Genomic DNA, 22,441 nt, shown 5'->3' with positions numbered 1-22,441 from the left:
GTGTGTTCTGAGCAGTTTTAAACTATGTCTCAGTCACTATCTAGAAATCAGCATTCTCTAAGGTGAAGAGAGCTTCTAGGGAGTGAAGTGTTTTGTTTAGACTCCTACCATTCAGCTGTAATTGGTTCACAGGTTCATAGGTGTGTACCTGGAGCCTTTACAAGCCATCCCATAGGATTACCCTGGCATCATGCCACCCGACCTTAGTTCCTAGTGCCTCTGTCAAGTAGAGCTACTGGAGTGATCTCCAGAGTGAATTTTCTATTTCCCATCCACTAATCAAGACTTCTAATGAAGAGGCCCAGTGAGGTCCTCTGCTTGACATGTATGGGAAGTCTATTCCATAGCATGGGCAGTCTCTGGGTTATGAACCTGTCCCTCCAGTATGTTCTGTTGATTGCGGTAATGAGGTTAAGGTCTCTGGAATGTGTGTTGCGGAAGAAACGTGATTTCTTTAGATGTAGCATTTCTAACAGAGCTGGGTCAGACATGACTTTGTAAGTCAAGCAGAGATTGCCTCTAAGTAGGCGATATGAGACAGAGAATAGATGGAGTCTGTCCATATAGGGCAAGCGTTTAAGGCCTAGGATACTCTTTGTGAGGTACTTTTGTGGCCTTTCCAGTTGTTGCAGGTATCTAGTGAGGTACATGCCAAATGGGGTATTATACTCAATGATTGGCCTAATGAGGGAAGAGTAGAGGGAGGCAATGACCTCTTTCTTCCTGGATGCAAATGATTAGAAATGAGATTTGCCATTCTGACCACAGTGGCAGTGTGGTGATCAAAAGAGAGGTTGCTGTCAACCTGTGTTCCTAGATATCTTATAACGCTTTCTGTGTTCAGTGGACTACCATCGATGTGGTGATTCAAGGGAACCGGGTTTTTCCCAAGGAGGATGATGCCACCTGTTTTGGCATTGAGCTTAAGGCCACGGTTCTGACACCAGTCACTGGTCTCACTGAGGCCTTTTTGTAGGATGTCAACATCACTTGGGAAGTTAATAATAGCTCCCAACTTGCAATCGTCTACGAACTTTGTCAGCCAGAGTCCCTTTGTGTTGGCCTGTACTCAAGAGAAGTAGTTACCAAACAGGAGAGGACCCAGGACCAAACCCTGTGGGACTCCACTCATGACTGGTCAACAGTCTGACTTGGAGTCAGCTACTTTCACACTGTGGGTTCTATCTGTGAGCCATTTTGCAACCTACCTAGTGATATAGGGGTTGATGCCTAGCTTAGTGAGTTTTTATGTGATTCCTGAGTGGGGAATGTTATCGAAGGCTTTGGCCAGATCAAGGTAGCCTGTATGAACCACCTTGCCTTCATCCACAGCTCTGGTGGCTGACCCAAAGAAGTCAACCAAGTTGAGCAGGCATGATCTACCCTTCTAACATATAACATCACAGCCACTAACATATGATATGCAGATGATTCCACTGTAATCTGTGCTGCACCCTCCCTGCCACAACTGCAAGAAATTACCCGAACATCGTTTTCTGACATTGACTGTTAACTATACAACAAAAAGCTCTTCCTAAACTCCAACAAAACCAAACTAATGCTTTTTTAACAATCATCACAAAGCCAACAGCCTTAGTCAGCACTTTAAAATCACTTCATCAAACTATACATTAATAAAACCAATCACTGAAACTAAGCTACTAGGTGTCACCAATGATAACAGCTGGAGATTTGACAAGCATGTATCACTTGTTATTAAAAAAGCCCACATTAAATTAGGTTCTGTCTGTAGAATCAAGTCATACCTTACCAACTCCTCCAGACAAGCTATTGCCAGGGCCCACTTATTATCCACACTAATGTACACCTTCTTTATATTCACAAACCTCAGAAAATCTGATCTAAACAAACTGCAAGCTTGCTACCCACAACTCTCCAAATTTACTACAATCCTACCACACAGAAGCCATCTCTGTGTTGCTCTCCAAAAATTCAAGTGGCTTGAACTACCCAGTCTCTTATCCCTTAACAGCTTACACTAACACTCTTATCATATATCAGCCTGATGAATGTCTAGCCCTCCACACCCTAATACAAACCCACTCCGATAATAGACCCCTGAGATCCTTTATCAACTTACTGCTAAAAGTTACAAAATCCAGAAACAGCTTTGGGGACTGTCTATACTCATATCACATCTCTAAAGCATGGAATTCCATCTCTCAGAATATTCTTAACACTAGTAACCCTACTCAGTTCAAAAAACTGGTTAAGACTCATCTAAATGACAAATGGTAACACTCCTGCTCATCATCAGGCTGAACACATATTTTGTGTCCATTCCCTCAACACTTTTCTTTAAGTCCACTCTTTCTAAGTTTCCTTATCATCCCTCGAGTTCCTATAATCTTTTCTAACCTCATCCACAGCTATAAAACCACAAGTCTTTCTACTTTTCATTCTTCTCTCCCTTCTCGAAATAAACTACATAATGACTGTAATACTAAATGCATCCGCAATGCTTGAACACTGTGACTTTTATCTGACTTTCTTCTCTTATTGCTGTTTAGAAATGTTTTCTTTAAGGAAGCTCTTTGACTTTTGTTAACTAATTTTATACATTCCTAGTATTTGTGTGTGTAATTTATCTCTGTGAAAACAAACTGATGCCTCTTTAGTGTTCATAGGTTCATAGGTAGGTACTAAGCTATCGGCCCAAGGGCCTACGTAAGCCTAGCCAGCAAGGTTCCATAGCTTACGCCACCCAAGAAAGTTATTTTCCTGTGCCACTGTCCAGCAGAGACACAGAAGTTTTCCTCAGGGTGTATTTCCTATTTCCCATCCACTCATCAAGATTTTTCTTGAAGAGTACTAATGAAGAACTTTGCTTGACATAGATGGGTAGCTTGTTCCAGAGTATAGGAAGTCTCTGGGACAGGAATCTATCCCTCCAGCGTGTTCTGTTTATTGTGGTGACAAGGTTTAGGTCCCAAGAGCATGTAGGTTGGAGGGATTGGGATTTCTTTAGGTGCAGCATGTCCAACAGCTCTGGGTTTGACATAGCTTTATATGTTAGGCAGAGATCACCTCGGAGTAGGCGATATGCTACGGAGTAAAGCTGGAGTTTTTTGAGGCGGACAGTGTAGGGTATTTGTTTGAGGCCAGTAATCCTCTTTGTGAGGTACTTCTGTGGCCTTTCCAGCTGCTGCAGATGTCTTGTGCAGTACATTCCAAAAGGGACGTTGTACTCTATAATGGGTCTAATGAGTGACAAGTAGAGGGGAACAATTACCTCTTTTTTCCTGGATGAGAACCCTTTTATAATGAGGTGTGCCACGTAGAAGGACTTCCTGACTACTGTGGCGATGTGACTGTCAAAGGAGAAACTACTGTCCACCTGGGTCCCAATGTCTCTTGTCACGCATTCGGTGTTAAGTAGATTGCTGCCTATGTGGTAGTTCATGGGTACAGAGTTTATACCAAAGGGGATGACACTGCACTTTTTGGCATTGAGCTTGAGGCCATGGCTCTGACACCAGGCATCTGTCTCAGTGAGGCCCTTTTGTAGGATGTCCACATCATTTGGGGACTTGACTATGGCTCCTAGTTTGCAGTCATCTCCGGACTTCATTAGCCAGAGGCCTTCTGTGTTAGTCTGTACTTCAGAGAAGTAGATACCAAACAGGAGAGGTCCCAGGATGGAACCCTGTGGTACTCCACTTGTCACTGCTTTGAGGTCAGATTTGGAGTCTGCAACTTTTACAGTGTGGGTTCTGTCAGTGAGCCAGTTGGAAACCCATCTTGTGACGTAGGGATTTATACCTAGTTTAGTGAGTTTAGCTATAATTCCAGAATGGGGGATGGTGTCAAAAGCCTTAGCAAGGTCAAGATAGGCTGTGTGAACCACCTTACCCTCATCCATGGCTTTGGTGACTGCCTCAAAGAAGTCGATCAGGTTCAGGAGGCATGATCTGCCTTTCACAAACCCGAACTGGGTGGGATCCAGAGTTTGGAGGTTACCAGTGTCTTTGTTTATGAGTTCAATGATGATACGTTCCATGGCCTTGCAGACCAGGCTCCTGAACTACTGTAAGGACTGTACCTATCTCAGATTGTTTCATTTAAAGCTGTACTTTTCTTATAGTTGCATTGTCTACATGTGGCGCTTTTCTCCCTGGGTCTCTGCTGAAAATGGGCTACTAGCCCCGTCTGACTTTCCTGGTAAACAGATGTCAAATAAAATAAATAAAATAAATATTGCTGCAGGCAAAAGGGTACAATGCCAATTGAAATTGACTAGTAAGGCAGACTAGCAATAGAGTGAAGAACAATCAATTGTAGATTGTGGAAGCATATTAACAATGCTAAGCAGAAAAATCAGTTTTGAGATAATATATGCATATACAAGTGTCACAAGAAGCCACTAGTTGCTAGAAATATGATGCTCTGGCAGACGTTTATAGTACTGATTTGTTTTAGGCTAAGAGGTGGGGGAGAAGAGCAAAACAATAGGACAGCGTCAGGTCTGTTCTTAGCGATTGAACAGAATGTTCATCAAACCATCAGAATTTCCCTTTATTAAAAGGCCAAATGATTGTGAAAAATTACATAGAACAATCACAGTTGGCCAATATAAAGGAAATGGAATGTACTACCTACTTACAAGTAACGGTTAGTAATGAAACCTGCCTTTTCCCCACTGTAGTGCGATCATGGAGTTAATATATATCATTAGTGGGTGTATGGGGGGCACGGACCCTTCCCCACAGCAGAAGGATTCAGTGAACACCAGACCCTCCTTATGTTTCCCTTTTTGGTGTGTAAAGTGAGAAGACAATACATTTTATAGCTACTCTTGACTTGGGTGAGAACTTTGTTGACTTGGCTGTCAAGTGACATAGGAAAGGAATGCTTAGGGCTAATGTTATCCTCAAGTATTTATATGTTGTGACTACTAGCAAGGAAATACCCTGTGGATGATTTATGTGCAGTGGAGGAATGTCAGTGAGTCTTTCCTCGTGACAATGTTTTTTTTTTCATGTCTAGTACCATTTCCAAAGACTTTCTGTTTGCAGAGTGCTTTGAAGCTCAGTGACTGTGCTGACTGCCTTATTAATGACAATATCATAGGTTCATAGGTGTGTACTAGGCTAATGGCCCTGAAGCCTTTACAAGCCTAGCCCATAGGATTACCCTGGCATCATGCCACCCGACCTTAGTTTCCAGTGCTTCTGTCGAGTAGAGTCACTGGAGTCATCCCAGGGGTGAATTTTCAATTTCCCATCCATTCATCAAGATTTCTCTTGAAGAGGGCCAGTGAAGTGCTCTGTTTGACATGTATGGGAAGTCTATTCCATAGCATGGGCAGTCTCTGGGTTATGAACCTGTCCCTCCAGCATGTTCTGTTGATTGTGGTAATGAGGTTGAGGCATATGGTGCGGAGGGATTGGGATTTCTTTAACTGTAGCATTTCTAACAGAGCTGGGTCAGACATGGCTTTGTAAGTCAAACAGAGATCACCTCTAAGTAGCCGATATGAGACAGAGAATAGCTGGAGTTTTTTTGAGTCTGCCCATATAGGCCAAGTGTTTAAGGCCTAGGATCCTCTTTGTGAGGTACTTTTGCAGCCTCTCAAGTTGTTGCAGGTGTCTAGTGAGGTACATAACAAATGGGGCATTGTACTCGATGATCTGCCTAATGAGGGAAGAGTAGAGGGAGACAATGACCTCTTTCTTCCTGGATGCAAAACCCTTAGTAATGGGATGTGCCACATAGATGGACTTTCTGACCACAGTAGCAGTGTGGTGGTCAAAAGAGAGGTTGCTGTCAGCCTGTGTTCCCAGATTTCTTATAATGCCTTCCATGTTCAGTGAACTACCATCGATGTGGTAGTTCATGGGAACTGAGTTTTTCCCAAAGGGGATGACGACACATTTTTTGGCATTGAGCTTAAGGCCATGGTTCTGACACCAGTCAGTCTCAGTGTGGCCTTTCTGTAGGATGTCAACATCACTTGGGGAGTTAATAATGGCTCCCAACTTGCAATTGTCTGCAAACTTTTTCAGCCAGAGTCCCTTTGTGTTGGCCTGGACTTCTGAGAAGTAAATACCAAACAGGAGAGGACACAGGACCAATCCCTGTGGGACTCCATTTGTGACTGGTCAGCAGTCTGACTTGGAGTCAGCTACTTTCACACATTGGGTTCTATCTGTGAGCCAGTCTGCAACCCATCTAGTGATATAGGAGTTGATGCCTAGTTTGGTGAGTCTATCAATACAGTGGGGAATGGTATCAAAGGCCTTGGCCAGATCAAGGTAAGCTGTATGAACCACCTTGCCTTCATCCACAACTCTGGTGACTGACTCAAAGAAGTCAACCAAGTTGAGCAGGCATGATCTACCCTTCAGAAAACCAAACTGTGTGGGATCCAGAGGTTGGAGAGTCCCTATATCCTTGTTTATTAGGTCCATGATGATGCATTCCATAGCTTTGCATATCAGACTGGTCAGGCTAATGGGGCAATCATTCCCAGGTTTGGTAGATGCTCCTCCTTTGTGGAGAGGGATGAATATAGCAGTGCCCTATTCAGTAGGGACAAAGCCTGAGGTGAGGCTGTGATTGAACAGGGCCCACAGGTGAGGTGCCAGTTCACTCTGTAGTTCATGTAGTACACAGGCAGGGATATTGTCAGGTCCCATAGAAGCTGTATTCTTAGCCTTGGACAGTGGTATTTTAACCTGTGCAGCAGTAATACTGGGTGCCTGGCAATCTACTAGTATTGTGATTGGTCCTTTGGGGGGTAAAGTTGGCACTGAATCTGTCAGCCTTTATATTGGCAATATCTATTGGCATGGTATAAGAGGTACCATTCAATGTATAATAATCAGCTTAGGTGCCTGTAGGGCAGATCTTTAATAATGAGGAAGATGAGTAGTGGGTGAAAGTACTGAGTCTTATAGTATACCTGAAGTGATGGCTCCAGATAGTCTCTACATTTGGCTACTACTTATGGAGAATGTTCTGGAATGAATGAAGCTGACAAAGCAGAGCAAAAGAATTAGTCAGAAAAGTGACATTGTTTAAATATTCCAATAAAGATGTCATGGTTAACACTTTTGAAGGCTTTTTTTTTAAGATTTACAGATGTGGCTCTTGTAAGCTTTCCATTTTCCATGCTGGTATAGATTTGGATAGTAAAGAGTAAGACAGCTGTTTTGGTGCTGTATTTTGTCTGAAAAATAAGTTCATAGGTAAGTGCTAGGCTGGGTGCCCTTGTGGGCTATTTTAAGCCTAGCCAGTTCCATTTTGGTGCTTGAATTAATATATCCCATTTGGTGTTAGATTGGCCCAACCCATCACAAGGGTTGATAATTATATACTATCTGTAATGAGAGTAACTGGGATCAAAACCATAGATAATTTGAGGTGACTCATTCATGGGATAAAGTATTTTAGACCTGCCTCTGTCCAGCACAGTGGACAGTTATGGGTACATTTTCTATTCTCCAGCAGTGAGGCGATATTACATGTCCCAACAGCCAGTTTCTATTGACAGGGTCTTGTTTATAAAAATGGAATAGAATTGTCTCAGGTTAAATATCAGTCATTAGCCACGGTGGTACAGCGGTAGCATTGTTACCTCACAGCAAGAGCTTCTCCCGTTCAATTCTCAGCGTGGCTTGGGAGTGCCTTCTGCGTGGAGTCTGCATGTCCTCTCCATGGTTGGGTAGCATTCGAAAGACATGCGTGCATTCATAGGTTCATAGGTTGGTACTAGGATATCAGCCCTAGGGCCTATACAAGCCTGGCCATAACGATTCCCTGGCTATTTCTTCCCACACTATTTACTTCCCTGGACCCCTGTCTAGCAGGATGACTGATGTGATCCCAGGGGCCTGCCTTCGTTGAAGGTTGGGCGTCGAGCTGGCACCTCTGCGTTTCATAAAAATCTACTGCTAATCATTAGCGGACCGGAGTTCCACTGTGGCGACCCCTTACCGGGAAAAAGCTGAAAAGACAAACAACATTAAAAAAGGACTTAACTTGCTGCTTGTACACATATCTTGATGCACAATATTTTTGTATACATACTATAGTTTTTGAAAAACAAATTTCATTTGGCATTCTTCATAGCAATGCATTTTAAGATATTTATTTCTGTGTAAATTTGTATCAAAGGTTGGCTATCCATAAATGAAATGAGCTTATTTGTTACCTTTCTTAGTAACATCAACAGAGCTATATTTTGTCAAATTTGTTAAATATTATATACCACAAAGCAGTAAAATGAGAACATAAAAATATAAGTTAAACACACCAACAGACCTCTTCTTTTTCCTTTTCTGGTGGTGGTGTAGTATAGCACAGCATACGGCAAATCGTGTCTCTCATGGTTCTCAGAACTCCTGTTCCTGTAATTAAGGAGAAAGCAATTTAGGTTGGACACTAACTCTGACAGTATTACATCATTAGGAAATTAGCATCCACTATTTTCTAACCAAAAATACGTAACTAAAAATAGATTCATTAAAGTTCAGACCAGGAGCATGTACAAATGTATTAAATGTTACTTTTAAGGTGGTATACCTAAAAACTGAACTTACTGTGTGTACATCTGAACGATTTGTCTCACGTCATGCTTTCTGTATTTGAATGACTGCTACCACCCTATATCTGCTACAAAAGTATCTGTTGTGCTATGTTGGTGTGGTATGTGGAAATCTAATAATTATTTAATGTATACTGTGACACACACTGCTTTTGTATTATTGTATATTAATATACAAGAGAAACTTGCAATGTAAATGTTATAATGCTTTTTGTTAATGCCTGTTGTACTTGCCTTCTTGGCCTTGTTCGTGGCTGAAAAGAGGTCTTGAAAAAGTTCACTTACTTATCTGATTAATAAATGACAGACAAACAAATAAATAAATAAATACTGTATCAGCTTTCATGCAATCTGTGTCTGTGTTCACATACGCTCATCACTACATTGCATTTGCTGCTTTTCTTTCTAATACAGGTTCAAACTGCTCATATGCATTAATCACATTGTTATTTTGGAAACATTTATTACACAGGGTTATTGTAGGATTACTTTATGCTGTGACAAATAGTAATTCAAGATTTCACAACCCCTGCCACATATTATCACATACTTCATTACTGTCAGGTGTTAATAAAAACATTGTATAAGCGTAAAAAGAAACTCCTACCTGCACATTCCTGATTTTCTTCTTCTGGAGGTTTGCTGGGACTTACAGGACCATTGGGTTCTCCGGAAAGTGGAGTGTTTGGAAATACCACTGGAGTCACCTTAAAGCCAAAAAAAAAAATGAAGAAAAACTTTAAAATATGAAACATTCATACTATTAAATTAACAATAACCTATGTACATACAAAATGGTAAGAGATCTGGGATCACAAGTAGACTACGACCTTAACTTTGACCACCATGTGTTTACTGTAGTAAGGAAGGCTTTTTATGTAGCACACTTGATTAACAAAGGCATCAACTCTAGAGCAAAGGAGGTTATAACCCCTCTATACTCATCACTAATGAGGCCCATAACTGGGTATAACGTCCCTTTTGGCATGTATCATGCAAAGCACATGCAGCAATGGGAGAGACCTCAGAAGTTTCTAACTAAGAAGATCAATGGACTCCAGCACATGTCTTGCACAGACCAAGTAAAGTCCCTGTTACTATACTCAGTATCATATAGACTTCTTAGGGAAGACTTATGCTTGGCTTACAGAGCAATCTCTGACCCAAACCTAATGAATTTGCTGCACATCCGTAAATCAAATGGGACTGGAGCAACACATTTCAGGGACCTAAATATGGCCTGTGACTTGAGTAGGACATGCTATAGGGACATATTTGTCTCCCAGTGACTGTCTCATCTTTAGAATAGGCTGCCAATTCATGTGAAGCTGAGTGCCTCTGACACTGTTCAAAAGGAACCTGGAAGAGTTGATGGGGCATCTTAATTTCTCACTGGGGATAGAACACACAACTCTCCTGAACATGGGCAGTCATTACTAAATACAATTCTGGGTATTGACTAGAGTATCCATGGTATTGCATTGGGATGAAATGGCTAGGCTTGAAATGACCTCCGGATCAATAGCCTAGTAACCTCTTATGATCCTATGATCCTATGAAACTAATAATACAGAATCAATTAAACAAACTGAATTTAGTCTGAAATAATCAGTGCTGTCCCCAGTAAACAAATTCAAATACATAGATAAAATTGCTTATTGAATTGTTAGCCTCCTAATCTTCTGCCGTGTTTGGTTACTTTACTCTAAGGAATACTTCATAATTCTTTATAGTCTTAGTTTGTATTTCAGGACAGCTGGTTATTAGAATATCATGCAATGTAAAATAATATATATTAATTAATTTATACCAAGCTATATAATTCTCAAAGCAATTTAGGGAATAACACTAATGTTATATCTGACAGTCTAACAGCAATAGATATTTTCAAACTTCTAGTACATAAACCAGCTGTTGATATAGTTGCATGATTGCATAGGTTCAGTTTCCTAGTCTAAGCTCTATTGTTACTAAAGTAGGCTTTAGTTGCACAGTCATTTATTAAAGTTGGATTCGGGTTATCAGGAAGCTGATTTGGGAAACCTGGTAAATATTGAAACCTATGTTTTACTATGTAACATGTATGAAGTTAACGGGATTCATCCTTCTGTCTAGAGCTGAACAACTGTGTTATTCGTCAATCTTTTTATGATCTGTAAATCATCATTAGAGGCAATGTTATCATTTCCTTTAATTTAAATAACTGTTTGCACCACTAACTAGGGAAATATTAAGGTTGCAGGTGGGAAAATAACTTGGTTCTTGTTATATCTTTGCTTTGTCTTTTTAATGAAGTTCTCAACATATTAAACTAGAATGAAAATGCTAAAAATTGTCAGTTGTTTCCTTTACATTCATTTCCCTGAGCTTTGAATTAAGAGAATGTGTCATTCATTACGTGTTTATTTATAAGGCCAAATCTGTGTAAAGAATTACAAAATATACAACAGACATTGATTGTGGTGTTTTACTGACCCCAAACATAATTGTCTCACATTTATCTCTCTGAAACATAAATTTATTTAAATTCCAGGAGGCTTGCAATAAAAGATATCTATATATCTTTATGCAAGCAATATTATAATGCCTACTCTAACCTTAAAATGATTATCACCCAATCTCTTTCTCTTAAGAGGTTTCCGTCAGGAAGAGTTTCTAATAATAAGAATGGGCATTTAGTTATAACAAATGAATAGCATGAGGCAAAATACTAAGTCCTTACTAAAACCACTAGAACAATAATCGCCTCTGAGTCAATGCCTTGTAAATAGGCCTGCTGTCCTCTGACTAGATAACATTCGATCCAGTTACTCAAATTGCCATTGACTTCACAGGCAGTAGTACTTCAGGGATACCTTTATGAGGTACAGTCTCAAATGCTTTTTTTGGTCAGTATAGATCACAAAGGCACAAAGATCCTTTCCCTTCACTTTACTCACATTTTCGTAGATAGAAACTCAATCTGTTTATATTATCTACTTCAGATGAAACCACATTTTCTGGGATCTATAACCGAAACATATATGCTCTTCATTTTTAATTTCTGAAACAGCAGTTACAGGTACTTTAAAGAATAAAGAATTGAGATATTCAGATCGCCAGCTGAAAAAAATGGGATAAATTGGGGTCTTATGACAGATTTCATGAAAAAAAATTTACAAAATCTTTTTCTAAATCAAAACGAATTACAATTTACCCTGCATTGTTTTCCCATTTAAAAAAATAATAACAGGCAATCTGAATGCTGTCTTACCCTTGAAAAACAAGGTACTAGTAAATTAATGTCTTTTTTTCACATTATTTTTTTTAATCAGAATAGTAAGAAATACAGTGAATAGTCTTGTATCTTATAGAGTGTAAAATTCTATAGCACCATGTTGTCTTACTAAACTGCAAGGAAAAACACAAGCTTGACAGCATAATCTTATAGAGACTGGATTCATTGCTCACTGTTCATTTATTTACCATCTGATAGGATCTAGTGACCATACTTCTCAACTATACAGATTTTTGCTGAATGTCCAGATTTTTCCCTCATATTTTTGGTCCATTTTCCTAAAATTGTGGTTTTTTGGCAAATTAGTGGCAAAATCATTAAAGATCATAGTTAAAAAGTAGTGACAGACATTTGAGTTTTAGACTTAATACCATTCAGAAAATTCACCTTAATGTAAAACCTGTTATTATATCAAGTTTCTAAGTTTCTACGAGCAATATTTAAAAATTGTTCCTAGTTTTGGGCCTTGGTCCCACTTTTATTAATGGCTTTGTCCAGATTTATTGCTCTAAAGGTTAAGAGGTATGCTAGAGATCCAAATCTGGACCATGCCATAATGTATATAGTTTAATGTCATATTCTTCAACAACTGCCAACAGGTGCACGGGGGATAGCTGTAGTCATTCTGAATGTTAGGACAGCACCTGTGGCTGCATACAAAGAGTGGTAATACATACCTTTCAACCTGTAAATGCTGACAATAGGTACAGAGGTTCAAAGGCCCTTAAAAGTAGGTACATCCAGCCATAAATCTGGATATCTAATTAACATAAAATGTGAACATCAAATAGCACATAACTCTTTATGCTTTCAGTAGGAATGTGGGCTGGCTACCTTTCAGAAAAGTATGTTTAAAACAAGAAGTAACAAAAATTAAGGAAAAATATAAGTGCATTATCAAATAGACAGTGTAAAATATGTCAGCTTTAACTGGCTGTATTCCAAATATCTACCATACAAGGTCATTACTTCGGAAAAAAGGGAGATGTAAGATGGTTGCTCTCTTTCTTTAAATTATTGAGGCCACTAGTATGCTGGTCATGTAGTGTGGTTTATTATGCACTAGACAGCTTCAAAAATCATGTGTGATGAGGGGGATTTAGAGATTTGTGTTAAAGGGAACTCAAACCTGAAAAGAGGGGCATACCTCCAAAAATAGGTACATCATGAACAAGGATAAATCAGTCCTAAAAATAGGAACATTTCCCCAAAATAAGGACAGCTGAGAGGTCTGATGATACATACCATCATATTAAATGTAATTATTTGTGATTTAAATATTAATAGTGGACATCATAAGTGCAAGAGATAGCAGAGTACTGCTCTGCTTGAGTTTCAGTGAATTGACACAGTGCCTCATGCATTAAACTCTAAAACATTACACAAGACTAGCTACATAACTCATTATTGGACTGTGTACTAATTGTGCAGCAAGGAAATTGAACTTCCACTAAGACAAGCATAGAAATGCCTTTAGTAGTCAGTGACACAAAACCCTGATGCAATTCAAATGATGAGATTATTATAGGTTCATAGAGTCATAGGATGATACTAGGCTGTTGGCCTGGAGGCCCTTGTAAGCCTAGCCAAGAATTTCACCCATGTTCCCTCAAAGGCAGCACCTGTTTCCCCTGTCCAGCAGGGACACAGGTGGGATCCCAGTGGTATATTTTCTGTTTACCATCCAGTCATCCAGGTTCCTCTTAAAGAGGGCTAGAGAGGTACTCTGCTTGACATGGTGAGGGAGTCTATTCCACAGGCAGTGGAGTCTTTGAGACACAAATCTGTCCTGTCAACAAGTTCTATTAATGCCACAGACCAGGTTAAGGCCTTGTGTGTGGGTTGCACAAGTGAAGTTTGTCTTACGGATATGCATCAACTCCATCAAGGCTGGGTCTCAAATGGCCTTGTATGCCAGACACAGGTCATCATTGAGCAATCTGTATGAGACTGAGTAGAGGGGCAGGACTTTTACCCTATCTGTATATGATCGGTGTTTTATTATGCAAACAATGAAACAAAAATATGATGGAAATACATAACTCTGTTAAATGAAATGTACCTTATACCTAGTATCAAAGGCAAACCTTTCCTTTCCCTGTTTTAAAAAAGAGCTTAAATCCCATGTAGTAAACTTGAAATTATGCTGTTGCCTTGACCACATGTAGTCTTAGTCTGTCCTACTGTATAACCTGTTGCATCTCCTAATTTTCTTTCTCTGTTAGTAACTTCTGCTTAAACTAACCTCCTAAACCCTCAGCTCTACTGCTATAGCCCTACTCCCCCCCATTATCCACACTATTTATCCCCCACTTCCTATAAATGTCTATACATTGTCCTTCTTTTGAACAACGATTATCTTTTTGTTTTTACTCTCATATGTAGTAAATTTACAAACACTGCTATCAGTGCAACCCTTAATGTTCATAATTTTTTTCTTTTGTTTTACTCTTTATAATTAATTTTGTATTTGCATTGTTATTTTTAACTGTTTTTGTCCTGTATGTTTATCTTTGCTTATGTTTGCTGTGGCTCTTTCTCCTTGGGTCTCCACTGAAAATGGGTTGCTTACTATCAATGCAATGAAAATAGTTAATAACCTTTTTTTTTACAATTATTTTGTATTGTGATTGTTATTTAATATTTGTATATTGTCACTTTATCTTTACTTATGTTTGCTGGGGCTTTTCCCCTTGGGTCTCCACTGAAAATGGGTTTGTTTGCAAACTCATTTGGACTAACCCGGTTAATAAATGTGAAATAAATAAATAAATAAATAAATAAAATAAATACGTTAAAAACTTCAAGCCTGCATTTATATATGCAAAATCCCACTGATCACAATATATGACAGTAGCAAGTCTAAATCAACCAGTAAAATGAGATTAATAAAGAAGGGGACATATTCACAAATTTGCAGGCAAACTGAGATGGGCAATATGATGCAACATATTACTGTGACAGTTAAGTTCAGTTAAGACAATTACCAGAAAGATTAAAAGAAACCAATGCATATTACCTCACATAGGTATGTTATGATAACTAGTAAAACAATACTAACCCTCATAGCAGTATAAATAAGGTAGCAATAAAGTTACTGTAAGCTGGATTCTGATGAAGTCTCTGTAATTTTGGAATATTGAGACAAAAGCGCTTATATATTTTATTGTTTATTAAATAAAAAACATGCTTGGTGGTTTTAAGAAGTGGTCTGCCTCCTCTACACTCATTTTTGTGGATTTATTCATTGATTTGGTTTTATATCCTAAAAAACTGAAATAGTATGCACCTAGTCTACCTGGCTAAGACTTGCTCAAGACAGGTTATCTAATGTCCCATAAAACTATAAAGTTTGTTCTTAACATAATTGCTTGACAGTCACTAAGCATGACCTCCTGGGGGTCTGAAGAGAAAAACAGAGTTGCATCACAATCTATCATCATTTTACATTTTATTGAGTAGAACATTATAATGGTTTCCACAGGGAGTAAGCCAATATTCTACTTGTAGGAGCTAGTTCTGGTGGGCACATAAATCTTCAAGTGAGATACAAAAAGAAGCATTTGATCTGTGGTTTCTTTACAAACTGAGTGAGCATTTTGTTCTTACTGCTTCCGGAGTAGTGATAACAGAATAATCATTATCCCATTAAATTTTATGTTGCACAAACATCACTTAGGTATGTTCCCATGCTTTCCTGTATACGGCTTCTGAGTGTATGAGAAAATCTTTATTCTAATAAGTATGTAATGATTTTTTATTACAATTATAATAAGTTTAGAAATTATGACAATTCTGGTTCTGTCTGTGGCATCAAATTTACAGCTAGGCATAAATACAATTGTAATACAGAGAGGTTAGTGTATGTGTTGAGATGTGGATGCAAGAAGTTGTACATAGGTGAAATTTACAAGAGTTTTAGGGTCCAGTTGCAGGAACATATTAGGGACATAAAAAATAAAAAAATTAGAGAGTCCCCTTGGGAGTAATTTCTTAACAGCACACAACTCTAACTCGGATTCTCTTAGGGGTTGTGTCTTGGAAAAATTGCAAGTTGGCATAGGTGTGTCTTTAAAAAACAAACTTGAAATAGAAACCCTGCTGATTTTAAAGTATGGTACTTTGGAGCCTCATGGACTCAACAAAGAATGTAATTGGAAGTATGTGATTTGAATTGTATGCTTAATTGATTATTTGTTTTGTGCAATATGCTGTATATAAACAAACAGTATTTTGTAGTGTTTTTACTCTTGGAAGGCTATGTAAGCCAAGGCACTAAGTGTTTCATTAAATTTGCTTACTTCTTGGATCTGTGGTCTTGGTGGTATTTTATTATTTTATTTTTTTGTTTTTTTTTAAGTTGTATTTGCTATTTGTATGGCCACTGATCCTGCAAATAATGTGCCACGTCCATTTAGGGATGATACTATTGATGGCAGTCAAAGGACTATTCAGCAGTTTGTTGTACAACTGAATGAGAGAGGCTCTAGAAATCTAGAAGCAGTTGGTACTTTCAATGTGCCTGGGACTAGTAATTTGGCCACTCTTGAAACAGCTGTTCAGGGTCCGGCCATGGCTACTGTTTGGGAGCACTTTATGGGGAAACGAGAATGTCGTTTTGTGAACTCTTTTCAGACTTTGGGTTCCTCTACTGTGACTGCTTTATCGGCAGAGGCTGTAAATCTGAGGATGAAGCTGGAGAATCTGTTGCAGAAGGAGGCTAGTCCACATATTAATATTCTTTGCCTTCAGCGGTATGTACAGCTGAATATTACCCTGAGAGGTCTGTGAGCATACAAAGCACCAACAACCCCCTTTGAGGAGGGGAATGCTGAGGATACGGCCTTTTGAAAAAGATGGGTACAGGCAGCTCACCAGTGCTCCACTGAATGGATACGCATCCTAACTGAGAGGGATGAGTTAAAGAAGCGAAGGCTTAAAGAAGAAATCAGAATGGTGAGTGTTGAACTTGATAAACTTTTAACATCTGTTAAACTGACTAGTATGCTGGAAGAAATTAATGGCAGACTTGTGGACTTTAAAGAATTACTAGTACAGTGTAAAAACTATAAAATTAACAGAGACATTAAGGATTACAGTCTTGATAAAGCATTTTCTTGGAAAAGAAAAAATAACGGATCTTTTTTATCTAGAAGCAGAAGTAATACTGGCAGTAATGATGTCAGGGGGCAAAATGTTTCTGCTTCTTCCTCAGTTTCTTTTGTTGCTTCTGAAGAGGGAAATTTAAGTGCTGCAGCTCAGGGGAGTGTGGAACAGTTTCCAGCTTTGCCTAAAGCACAAAATCTGAAAGACACGCAGAACTGTTTTTGGAGTTCCAGTTCTGTTAGAACAGACTTTAACAACAGAAAATGGGGCCACAATGAATGGGGCCAGCAAAAGAACTACAACAAGACGGGACAGTGCAACAAAAAAAAAAACGTTGCTACTAATGTAGTTTGTGATAATTTACGGGTTAAATTTGTCCAAACATGAAATTTCTGATGTGGTTATGACTGTATTATGTCTTGGTCTCAAATTTATACCAACTGCCTTACCGAGATTACATGTACTTAAAAGTGAAATCTTTTTTTAGTAGAAAACTGTATTTAATGTATTACTTTAAACAAGAGAGAGCGGTTGTGTTTAATGGCTGTTAGGAAAGTAGTGATGAGGATTCTTTTTATTCATGCCTGTCATCTCAGGAAGATTTGTTTGAGGATGATTTTAATGTCTATTGCCAAATGAATACTGATGCTATCTCTGTTAAAAGCTCTTTTATTCTACCTTTTCTAAATAATACTTTGCAAGGATTTTTTGCTACTCTTAATTTTGAGGTTGAAGGAATGTACTGGTCCTGTCTAGAGAATAAGTCTAACATGTTATAATTTAACTAAGCAGCAATGGCAAGCCCTATTGGAATTTGTAATGATAGAAGATGGGTGGTTAAACCATCTGATAAGGGCAACAGATAGTAATCATGCACTGCACACAATACTTAGAGATGTGTTATAAACATTTGAATAAAGTGAAAATTTATAGAAAATGTGATGTTTCTGATTACTTTGAAGCTATTAAGCAGTACTAACTTTTGTTAGACAAAGGCCTAAGGCTGGGGTATTTCACCTCTAAGGATGTGGAAAGAAGTTTGGAGTGGAAAACTGCTCTATGGCAGTTTTTTATTGCTTACCTAAAACACACAAAGGTTTAACTAACCTTAGTGGCCGACCTATAGTATCTGCACAGAAATATTTTTTGAAGAATATGTGTGTTGTTACATGAACATCTTAAGAAATATGTTATGAGTACAGCCTCCTATATCAGGGACAACCAGGAGTTTTTGAACAAAATAAAGGATACCGTTTGGAATAAGGACATGTTTTGGCTCTGTTTGGATGCCAAATGTCTATATACTAATATTAAGCATGAAATAGAGACACTGGCCTTGTACATTTTTGGGGGGACTCTCCTATGTTGCATTTTTTGATAGATTTAGTTATGTTTTGTTTAAAAAACATTTTTTTTATGTTCAATGGAGACATTTTCCAGCAGTTGCAGGGCACTGCCATGGGACTTTAGCCCCATGTATCTAATTTAGTCACGGCTAAACTTGAAGATGATTTTATTTACAGACATGATTTTTTTAGATCTAAAGTTATTTTATATTTTAGATTCATTGATGGTCTTATTTTTTTGTGTCAGGAAAGCCAAACAGAGGCACTTGGGTTTGTTAATGACTTACAAGCTAATAATATGGGCTCAAGCTTTGATGGTATGCAACTTGGCCCACGGGTGCATTTTTTGCATATAAGCCTGGATGGATTTATTACTAGTCTCCATGGAAATTTGAACATAGAAATGTATACTTATATGGGAACAGTTGTCTCCCCAAACATTTGGTCAAGGTACTGACCTATAATGAATTTGTACGAATTCATATGCTATGTAGCCTTGATATGAGCTTTGATTTAGAGATAGCTGAAACAGAAAAAAATATTTATTAGAAGAGGTTATGAGGTTCAGCTGGTCAGGGAAGCTAAACATAAAAATTATGGACATGAGGCATTCTGTAAACTCTCAGGGAGATTCTCACTATGTCCGTGCTAGTGGAAAATATAATGTTTGTATTGGTGGAAATCAATCTACCAATGCAGCTGTGAACAATGGAGAGCAGAAGAAAGTTTTCTTAGTGACAACTTATAATGTTATAACTGAGGAAATAGTTAAAAAACACATAGCTTGTGGCCTATGTTCCTAAGGGATAACATTTTGAACTCTATACTACCTGATTTTGTGAGTATTGCATATAAAAGAGCAAGGAATGTGTCTGACATTCTGGTACATAACCAGTTTTGTTTACCAGATGTTAATGCCAGTCAGAGCTTAAGCATAAATAAAGGCACTGTTCCATGTGATGGTTGTTCCATCTGTCAATATGTAGTAAGCTCTTAATGGCATCAAGTTTACAGCTAGCCATAAATAAAGTTGTAATACAGAGGGGTTAGTGTATGTGTTGAGATGCGGATGTAAGAAGTTGTACATAGGGGAAATTTAAAGGAGTTTTAGGGTCCGGTTGCAGGAACATATTAGGGACATAATAAATAAAAAATTAGAGAGTCCCCTTGGGAGTAATTTTTTGACAGCACACAACCCTAACCCTGATTCTCTTAGGGGTTGTGTCTTGGAAAAATTGCAAGTTGGCATAGGTGAATGTGTGCCTTTAAAAAACAAACTCTTAAAAAAAGAAACTCTGCTGATTTTAAAGTATGGTACCTTGGAGCCTCAGGGACTCAACAAAGAATGTAATTGGAAATATGTGATTTGAATTGTATGATTGATTAATTCTTTTGTGCAATATACTGTATATAAGTAAACAGTATTTTGTAGTGTTTTTACTCTTGGAAGGCTGTCTAAGCCGAGCCACCAAGTATTTAATTAAATTCGCTTACTTCTTGGATCTGTGGTCTTGGTGGTATTTTATTAATAAATTATTTAAAAATCACAATTTGGCAAAGGCATTCATTTTATTATTCAAGTTCTACATTAAGTATTAAAATGTATTTTGACCATCCCTTCAAATCCATTCTAATAGCATTCAATGTCATATCAAAATTTAAGGTAAAAAATGTCATATTTTGTTTGTGCAATTTATTCTTATTTATTTATTTATTGCCATTTGTTAACCGGGTTTGTCCAACTGGGCTTCTGGCCCATTTTCAGTGGAGACCCAAGGAGAAAAGCTCCAGTAGTACATTTTTAAACAAGTACAATTTTAAACAATATTGATATAATAGCAGTTATAGCAAAAAGAATCACATATGTTGGGTTACATGCATAAAGTTACAGTTGCATTAAAAAGAAGCTTAGTAACATAATTTTACATTGATATAGTTCAATAGGTCAACAATAATGTTTTTTTGTTTGTATAAAATGATGCAAATGCATAGTAGACACATTGGAGAGAGAGCTGTAATGCGGTACTAAGTATGGACCTTTTGAGGGTACATAAAGGGAAGGAAGACTAGGTGGGGTCATGGCAAGGGCAGGTCCTGGAATTGAGAAAATAAGCTTTTAGTTCATTTTTAAAGTGTGAGGTGTGGGAGACTGAACGTAAGTCAAGGGGAAGTTTGTTCCAAGCATGGGCAAGGGAGTGTTTGTAGAGTAGTTTGCCTACTGACCATTTGGGTGATAGTCATCAAGTAATTGTTAGTTAGAAGTACAGAGGGTCCGGGATGGGATGTAGAAGGAGACCAAGGAAGATAGAGATGGACAGAAGGAGGTTTTATAAAGAATAGAGTGTAGCATATGAAATTGATAAGATAGCAGAAATTGGGGAAGTTCAAGCCATTGAAGAGAGTTTAATGAACGCAGTGGTGTGAGTTGTATGGGGAGTTAGTAATGAATCTGGCTATTTTATGGTAAGTCTTTTGGAGTTTGTTTACAGTGGAGGCCTGGATACTGGTAAGAACTGGGGCGGCATATAAGAGGGAAGGGAGGAGGAGTGCCTGGCCCAGGGTAAGTCTAGATTCAGGGGTTAGGAATTTTTTGTTCCGATATAGCAGACCTAGTTTCTGTTTTTTTTTTTTTTTTATACACTGGAGTATGTGTAGGTTGAACTTTAGTTTGTCATCGATAATGACCCCTAGGAGTTTTGTCTGGGTGTCAGGTTGGATAGTTGAATTGTTAGAAGATGTAATAAAAAAGGAAGTTTTGTGTTGAGAAAGAGAACGAGGAAGGAAAAGTAGGAGTTTGGTCTTTTTGGGATTTAGGATCAGTAGGTTGTGAGAGAGTCATTGTTCAGTGGATAGTAGGGCTTGTTGGGTCAGGGAGTGTAGTTCAGGAATGTTATTTGAGAATGGATATAAGTGTAGAGTCGTCAGCATATTGAATAAGGGAGGATTTTTTGCATGAGGTGTAAAGATCATTGGTGAAGATGTTAAACAAAAGGGGTCCCAAGACGGAGCCTTGGGGAACACCAGTGGAGATGGGAAGGAAAGGTGAGGAGGATGAGAGCCATTTGACCAATTGTTCCCTGCCAGATAGGTAACTATTAAACCAGGCAAGTGCAGAGGGGGATAGGTGGAGATTTGCGAGTGTGGATAGTAGTAGAGGATGAGAGACAGTATCGAAGGCTTTGGAGAGATCTAGGAAGAGTCAGGAAATGAGTTTATTGTTGTCTAGGGCCTCTGCAATGATATGAGTGAAGGGGAGGAGGGCAGTGGTGGTGCTGTGGTGAGGACGAACTCTATGTTGGGTAGGGGTAAGTAAGTGGTGCATGAGGAGGTGATTGAGAAGCTGCCAGTGAATACATTTTTCTAATATCTTGGAGAGGGGGGACAGAATGGCAATGGGTCAGTAGTTTGAGGGGTCAGTGGAGTTTTCACCTTTATGAAGAGGGATAGTAAAGAAAGATTTCCAAAGGGTGGGGACAGTTGATTCCAGAATAGATTGATTATTTAGTATAGATATAGTATAGGCGAGTGAGTCAGCAGCAAGTTTGAGGAATGTAGGAGATAGATTGTCAGTGGAAGGAGAGCAAGGTTTTAGCTTGAGTACTAGAGATTTGATGTAAGTAATGGGAACTGGCTCAAAAGAAAACAAAGTTGTGTTAGTGGGACTTGGAGGGGTGGGTGTCGAAGTAGAGTTTGGCTTAGAGGTTACCAGATTTTGGATGGAAGAGATAAAGTGTTTATTCAGGAGGATAGCTGTTTCCAGAGAGGAAGAGTTAGGGTATGGGGAGGAATTAGAGGGCTTTCCAGGATAGAGGAAGTTGTTGAGAGTTGACCAAAATTTTCGAGGATTGGATTTGTTGTTAAGCTGAGCAGAGCTATAGTATAACTTTTTGTCATTAGTTGTATGTTTTTTGCAAGGTTCCTCAGTTGCCTGTATTTTTGAAGAAGAGATGTTTCATAAGGGACCTAGTCTCCTTGGAGAGCCAGGGAGCATGATTTGATTTTACTCTGATCTTCCTAGAGGGAGCTAAGGAGTTTAGAGTACTCATGAAGATGCTATTGAAAGTGCTTACAGCATCATTTAGGGGGAGGTGTTTTTTGATGGACCAATCTATGTTGTGGAGAATGGAGTTAAATTGTGATGAA

At 38.6% G+C, this 22,441-nt stretch overlaps 1 protein-coding gene across 1 annotated transcript in view; it reads right to left on the bottom strand.

Annotated features, from left to right (window-relative positions):
- The window catches only part of CLCN1 (chloride voltage-gated channel 1), a 2,440,475-nt gene that overhangs the window by 323,070 nt on the left and 2,094,964 nt on the right, over positions 1-22,441 (bottom strand). The window contains exons 18-19 of the mRNA XM_044079868.1: positions 9,177-9,276; positions 8,287-8,372 (exon numbers count right to left, since the gene is read on the bottom strand). Of these exons, the coding sequence (XP_043935803.1) occupies positions 8,287-8,372; positions 9,177-9,276 (186 nt within the window). The remainder of the gene's footprint in view (positions 1-8,286; positions 8,373-9,176; positions 9,277-22,441) is intronic.

The sequence above is a fragment of the Protopterus annectens genome, chromosome 8.part0 (assembly GCF_019279795.1).
Source record: "Protopterus annectens isolate FY-2018-M chromosome 8.part0, PAN1.0, whole genome shotgun sequence".
Classification (NCBI taxonomy): Eukaryota; Metazoa; Chordata; order Ceratodontiformes; family Protopteridae; genus Protopterus; species Protopterus annectens.
The sequence above is the reverse complement of the archived record's forward strand: the minus strand, read 5'-3'. Positions and strand labels throughout refer to the sequence as shown.